The sequence below is a fragment of the Gekko japonicus genome, unplaced genomic scaffold (genome assembly GCF_001447785.1).
Source record: "Gekko japonicus isolate JY-2015 unplaced genomic scaffold, Gekko_japonicus_V1.1 scaffold851, whole genome shotgun sequence".
In the NCBI taxonomy this organism is placed as follows: Eukaryota; Metazoa; Chordata; class Lepidosauria; order Squamata; family Gekkonidae; genus Gekko; species Gekko japonicus.
In genome coordinates, this window is record NW_015172579.1 from 728,879 (window position 1) to 736,229 (window position 7,351).

At 44.6% G+C, this 7,351-nt stretch overlaps 1 protein-coding gene across 1 annotated transcript in view; it reads left to right on the top strand.

The window, feature by feature from the left end:
* Positions 1 to 2,900: 2,900 nt before the first annotated feature.
* Positions 2,901 to 7,351, top strand: part of CAPN9 (calpain 9) — a gene marked incomplete at its 3' end in the record, with an annotated part of 31,294 nt that continues 26,843 nt past the window's right edge. The window contains exons 1-2 of the mRNA XM_015421435.1: positions 2,901 to 3,113; positions 6,009 to 6,081. Of these exons, the coding sequence (XP_015276921.1) occupies positions 2,901 to 3,113; positions 6,009 to 6,081 (286 nt within the window). The remainder of the gene's footprint in view (positions 3,114 to 6,008; positions 6,082 to 7,351) is intronic.

Here is a 7,351-nt window from a genome sequence, read left to right on the forward strand (position 1 = left end):
ACCAAGATTCCCCTGGGTATACACAGACTGACAAGATCCTGTATTATTCCTTAAAGCTAATTTCTTCTTCTTTGGGTCCAGTTTGGGTAACAGTAGGGACTCTTGAGTGCGTGAAGCTGTGGAAGAAGGTGTCACACCCATTAAACAATGGGTGTAGGAACAGTGTCCAAATAGAGACTCCTCCTGCTTCACCCTGCAGGTTCCCGTTTGAGCTGAGTCAAAAGTTTTTGTTCTCTTATTTGCTTTCTGCTTTAGCTCAAAGCGAAAAGTTATAGAATCCCTACAAGTCATGGTCAGAATGATTATAACATTATGTGGGAGCTCCTTCCAAAAGTGGGGGCATCCAATTAGTCATACAGGGGGAAAGCTCCAGATGGAAGTAGCCTATCAGCTCACTCAAAAAAAGGACAAGATAATCACGTGATTGATATCACAGACAGAAGAATGGATAGTGTATAACTGAAACCACCAAAAAGAAAAAAGAAAAGGTTGCTGGATATGTTTAACCAGGAAACTTCTGTTGTAAAGGGAACTGCTACACAGGAACCTTGTGAATTCTCTGGAGGTGCAAATGTTTCCTCTACCATGTTTCTAATGCTCACTGTCATCTTTTTCATTATCACCATTTCCTTTATTTCATGTTCTGTGCTCTAAATGTTGTTCACTTCAGCACATTAATTGACAAGATGGATAAATCATTCATTCTAATGGCAACATAAGTGTCACTACTTGAGGACACAAGAAATGTAAAGGAATGGCTATGTCAAGAAAAGCTAGGAGGGCTCATTTGCTGGGCCAGCCTTACCATGAAGCTACAGGAAGCAGCGGTTTTGAGTGGCAAATTCCTGAGTGGTACCATTTTCTTGACTCTAAAGCTGATCTTTATGAATTCAGGCATGGAAAAGTCCAAGGCTGTAGAATGATTATGAATAATGTTTTATAGACTAGAATTGTAGCGTAACCATTTGTCTCGTGTCTTAGTTTAAAGAAAATACATAGTTATTGTTAGTTGCTTGTATTAATTGATTGTTTTGCTAGATACAGGAAAGGCGATGTCGGCTGTATGTCACAGTTACCTCTTTATTTTCTATGGGTAAGGGGTTTTGCAAGAACTGGCTACTGTGGGATAAGTGTTCCCAAAGAACAAGCAAAGGTTTACTTCTACTTCTCAAGGGGTCTTAGTGCCAGACTATTATAACACGCCTACCGAGAATTTCCCTTTCCCCATCCGCACGTCCAGTTTCAACCTGAGCTCAAATATACCAGAAATTCCTGGCAGCTGTTGTTCAGAATTGAGAACCACTAGGTTCTTTCTAATTTACCTTTCCCTGGCATGGTATGCCAACATTGGTCTAGAGACCCAGGAGGAGGCGTAAAATGTAAACTGTTAATGTCAGAGCAACCATCCTTCAATATTTTCCACTATCCCAACTTTTCTTGGGAAGAGCTTGTGAAAATAATCTGGGTCTTCTGTTATGTGAGTGTAGGCCTTCCTTACTCTGAACGCCAATTTGCACTTTAGAAAGGCTTTGAGTCCCCTGTGTCTGCCACAGAACCAGTCAAACAAGACATGTTGTGGGAATTCTGTGCTCAGAGCTTAACTCCTAAGTGTGTATAGTTTTAATTCAGATTGGAACGGCAGCGTGTGCGGAGAGGGATTTTAAGCCTCCCCACAATCCGTTTTCCCAAACAGCGCAGGCTTAAGGCCCATCTTCTCACGTGCCACAGCCCCAGTTTGAATGGGTCCTGCTCACACTTGGGAATTAAGTTACCAGCACAGCACTTCGGAGTATGTTTGGTCAACAGGGCCAATGGTGGACACCTGTGGGACACAAGGACATTCTAACACATTAACTGACCTGAAGATGACCTTTGATTTGTATTTAGGGTTTCCAGCAGCGGGTTGGGAAGTACCTGAGGAGGGCAGGGTTTGAGGAGAGCAGGGTTTGGGGAGGGGAGGGACTTCTGTAGGATAACGATGCCATAGACTCCACCCTCCAAAGCAGCCATTTCCAGCACAGCACTTCGGAGTATGTTTGGTCAACAGGACCAGTGGTGGACACCTGTGGGACACAATGACATTCTAACACAGTAACTGACCTGAAGATGACCTTTGATTTATATTTAGGGTTTCCAGCTGCGGGTTGGGAAGTACCTGAGGAGGGCAGGGTTTGAGGAGAGCAGGGTTTGGGGAGGGGAGGGACTTCTGTAGGATACGATGCCATAGACTCCACCCTCCAAAGCAGCCATTTTCTCCAGGGGAACTGCTCTTGGTTGTCTGGAGATCCACTGTAATACCAGGAGATCTCCAGGTGCCGCCTGGAGGCTGGCAACCCTATTTGTATTAGGGTTGTAAAAAGGTCTCCTCACATTTCACATTTCTTTCTTATATTCCAGATACCATGGCCAAATAACATTTCTCAAAGCCAGCTATCTAGCAAAGGGAATGACACAGCTTTCATGCCCTCTGCTTATCACAGGAACACAAAAGAACTGGTTTGGGAGTGCCCAGTGTCTATTTCTGGGTGCACAGAAGTTCGTGGTCAGCACAGAATTCTCTCTCTGCTCAGCACTGTAGTTTCTGAGTTTACATACCAGAGGGCAGATATTGAACAGCTGGAGCACCTGAAGAGGCCAAACAAGTTTTATTTTCTGTTTGTTCTCAGGGTGTTCCTTTCTTTTATTGTTTGTGCTGAATGGTACTGTCAACTTGCCAGTCAAAAAGGTGCAAAAGAGGAGGGGCTTTCTGCCCAGAGGTCCCCCCCCCTCTGATTACTTGCTTACTGCAAGGACCAATTTGATTGTACCTCCCTTATTTTATGGGCTGGAGTTTTAAAGTTTCTCCCCCCAGCTTTTTGCTTCTCCCATCTTTGTTACCTGCCACAAGTAAGAGAACAGCAATGCCTTACACCTACCAGGATTCACGTCCACAAGTCCCCCCTGTGCCCCAAAGCGCACGCTCCACACACTCCACTGGCCAGTCGTACAAGGAGCTAAAGCTTGAATGCCAGCAGAAAGGGATACTTTTTGAGGACTGTGACTTCCCAGCCAAGGACTCGTCACTTTTCTTCAGTGAGAAGCCTCCTGTTCCCTTTGTGTGGAAAAGGCCTGGGGTGAGCACAAATGTATTTCTCTATTAGTTCCATCATGTACAATGCTGTGGAGAATCAGGTATCTGGCTTTTTATTTATTTATATTTAAAGGAGGAGGAATCGGCAGATATTGCCTGCACTTTGCTGTTGCGCCAAATGGATCTCTAGGTCTGCTATGCTCCCTCCACTAAACTGTCCATCAGCACAAGATTAATGGGGGGGGATTACTTTGGCGGATTTCCTATCCTCACTGCTGCTCTGTATGCCCAGTGGCTTTCTGTTCATGAGAGTCCCATGAACTCCAGCAGAGGATTTTCAGGGATCACAGAAAGCTGCTGTGGGAAAGAAGGATAAGGCATAAACAGAAGATAAAGTTCTTCCAGGCATACCTCATAAAGTTCTGTGGACTTTTCTTCATGTCTACAACTTTTCTTTGTAGGAAATGGATAATGTCTAGAATGTTTTGCTAAATTCTCTTGGGTTGGGCTTTGGAAAGACCCCAGTCACTTTTGCAGGATCTGGGTTTTTCTAGACTCTGGTCTGTGGGAGTTTTGGGGGAGCAAGAAACGAGTTTGTACGGATCTTTCCAGAACTGTGCTAGAAGTAAATTAGGATTTCTTCATTCCTCTCTAAGATAATGTGATATGAATGTTTCTTGGTGATGATATTGGTTCAGGAAGAACTGGAGGATGATTTAATATTGAAATAGATTACTGTGTATGTTAAGGACAGAATTTATATTTGTGCCATGGAACCTTTCAACATGCCACAAAGCATGCCTTATTCTCACTATGCTGTAGAACAGAATAGTCTCAGCTGAAGTGCAACTTTGCCCCCAAAATATGAATTCTGTGTCAAACTAATGTTCTGAACATTTCTTTCCACATAATTCCCCACAGGAAAGTCTAAGTTGGCACAATGATTCATTATACTAGAAACAGTCACTATCTGTAGCCTATTATTTTTACTTCCCTTTGGAGGAAAAACCAATAACCCCAACAGGGACACCCAAAGAACCTCAAGAGTGCTGGGAGATATATTTTGGTTTATTATTGTATATTCTTTCTTATTGCTTTGTATGAGATCAGCGTGCACCCCCCTAGCAACTAGCATACAAGTTATAAGAAAAGCCTCCAACATTGTTTGTTTTACATTTTTAAAGCTCACAGACAGATACTCTATCTTTTACTTTACTTCAACTGAATGGAGAGTGACCATTTAGGACTACACAGTAGACATGTGATTCCACAGAAAGGATATGTCATTGAACTGTTGTGATGTCACATAATGCAGCCACTCAGAGCACTCACTTTAGCCATCCTAAACGCTCATCTATTTTAAATGTTCCTGTCTCTCTATGTGAGTGTTTTCCTTTCAGCTACAGAATACCTGCACTGATCTATTCTAATTCTGGGATGTGGATGTCCTGCAAGTGTCAAATATGAAACTGTAAGAAACAAAACTCCCAAACACCACAGCATATAATCCATAGTTGAATTATGTAGCTTGTGCTGTGGCATCTCAGTAGTTCAGTGGCCCCTGCCACACGTGGGGAAAAAGAACGGGCAAAGTGTGGCTTTTTAAAGCTGCACCAAAAGAAACACGCGGCGGCGGGAACACATAGATCCCCTGAGCCGCCGCGCAGTTCCTTCCCGGCACGATCAGATGCCGGGGGGAAGCTATGGAAGGGGGAGAGAGGTTGCCGAACTGCGCGTGTGTGAGCAAGCGCCGTTCGGCCGGGAGCCTGGGTTGCTCCAGAAGACGAGCGCGCCGGCGATCTGACGGCCGCACTTGCTGCGGCTTATCCAGTAAGTCCTCCTCTGGGGGTGGTTATTTTTCCATGCGCATTTTTGGCCTGAAGGGCCGGATCGGGGACGGGTGCACACCGATTCCCAGATGTTGCGGTGTGCTCGCGCCCGTTTGCTCCGCCCCCGATCCGTCACTCTCCCGGACCAAAACCTCTTGTGTGACTGGGGCCAGTGTTTCTTAAAATTGGTGTGTGTGTGTGTGGTTCCTTTCTGTTTCTTTGACTTGCATCCAAAATGGAGGGCAGATGTCAGCACAACTTGTAAAACATTTGCCTAGTTTTTCTTTTCAGATTTAGGGCCAGTTCACAAGGCCATTTTGACATGATTGTTATATGGAAACAAAAAATGGTAACTACACAAGGGTGCAATAAATGTGACATGAAATAAGATATCCTGAAGGTTAAGGGGTGATGGTGCTTCACGCTAGGACTGAACATATGAAACTGCCTAGTCTAGTGATTTTAGGGTGCGTTCAGATGGGCAGCTAATACCACAATTGGCCCTGCTCTAATTTGATCCCGATCTTTTTTATCTGGCATTGCATGACCAGACAGCTCCTCTTACCGCGCGTGTACTCCGCGGTGGATTGTCTAGATGGCATCCACCTGAAGGAGCTGCGCGGTTGGATTTTTTTAAAAAAAATTCTGTTTGTGCATGCACATCCATGCCTCAACATGTACTTGCTTTTCTGCACATACGCAGAGTTGAATGATTAAAGCACCGCCAGTGGTACCTCTCTCTAGGTACCCTTTTAATTAATGCAGTTCATAAAATTCACAGGCCATTTAGAAACATGAAATTGTCTGGAACATTTGAGCCGAGCTCTGCGGCTGTCGTGCGTTTACACGTTTATGCACATATCGCTAAGAATTTTTTTAAAATGGCGCCCGCTCAGGATAGTCTGATATCAGACCATCCCGATGGGAGGATTGCGCGCTGGAATGATCAGACGGGGGAAAGTCTGCAATTGGCCCGTCGGGAAGCAAAACCTCCAGATTTTAACTAGTATCTTTTAAGTATGGCTCCGAAGCGTGTCAAAACGGGATGCTCACGGAACAGGCAGATTTCTCAGATGTTGCCGTCTGGTCATGGCCTTTAAATCCACCAGGCACTCGTGCCTGGCACAGATCTAAAAACCTGTCTGATCGGGACTTTAGACTGCAGTTCAGGATCTTTTGCAGGTGAGTTTTGAGGCCAGGATGGAGGACGAACAGGGTGAGCTGGGAGAGGCAGCCCTGGGAGGCTCAATGACAAATTTGTGTTTGCCTCTGTGAAATGACCACTAAATACACCTTGATGCTTAGTATATGTGTGTATGCTAAATATGAAACATAAAATAGAAACTTGTTCAGAGTTTACTGATATCTCGTATTTTATGCTGGAGAGGGGGAAGTAGCATGGAGCTGCTTTACGAGTGGATTTGAAAAACAGAGTTAGTTTAGAAGTGGATCTCACTTACAAAGTTTGTTAATCACCAACCTAGACTTGCGTCTGAAGTGGGTTCCCAGTTCCTTATTCATGAATCCAACCACAAATATTGATGACACTTTATATCCCAGAATAAGCTTTGCATTGCCCCAAGTTATACATCGCCAGAGTTGGGGAGCTCTGCCATGCAAGAAAATATAAGTTGTTCCTAGGCTTGCCAACTTGCAGGTGGTGGCTGGAGATATCCTGGGATTGCAGCTGGAGAAAATGGCCACTTTGGAAGGTGGACTCTGTGGCATTCTACCTCATTGAAGTCCTGTCCCTCCCCAAACCTTGTCGTCCTCAGGCTCCACCCCCCAAAATCTCCAGGTATTTCCCAATCAGAGCTGGCAAACCTGGTTGTCCCCTAATTGAAAACCTGATTTTAGTGCTAATTGCTCCAAGATGTGGTGCCCTCAGGAGAAGAGCCAACATGGTGTAATGGTTAGTGTTGAACTAGGATGTGGGAAATCCAGGTTCAAATCCATACTCATGCCATGGAAGCTTGCTGGGTAACCTTAGGCCAGTCACATACTCTCAGAACAACCTTTGGATCCTTCTAAATCATGCACCCCTAGACCCTGGAGACTTGTATTCTACAAGGGGGCATAGAATGTGCCTCATTTGCAAGATTTAGAGAGGTTAAAGAATTCAACTTTTAGTGGGATAGATTTTACACACAATTATGTTTTTCTCTTCTTTTTGCACAGTGTAATATATGCACGCCCCATTCTATAGGCAGCATATTGCAAACTTTGGGTATACATGTTGGACTACAGGAATGTATTGTATTCCCAGAAGAATTCTTTCCTTTCTCTGAATGAACACTTTTATGCCATTTAGTTCCGTTTACAAGCTAGACATGACCGCGGTGTGTTGAACAAGCAGGTGGTGCCCACGATGAATTTGCCTTTGTTCTGTCGGTTTGACTTGCCTTTGTTCCTCCCCCCTCATAGTGACACGCCGACCAAAGCAATGTTCTCC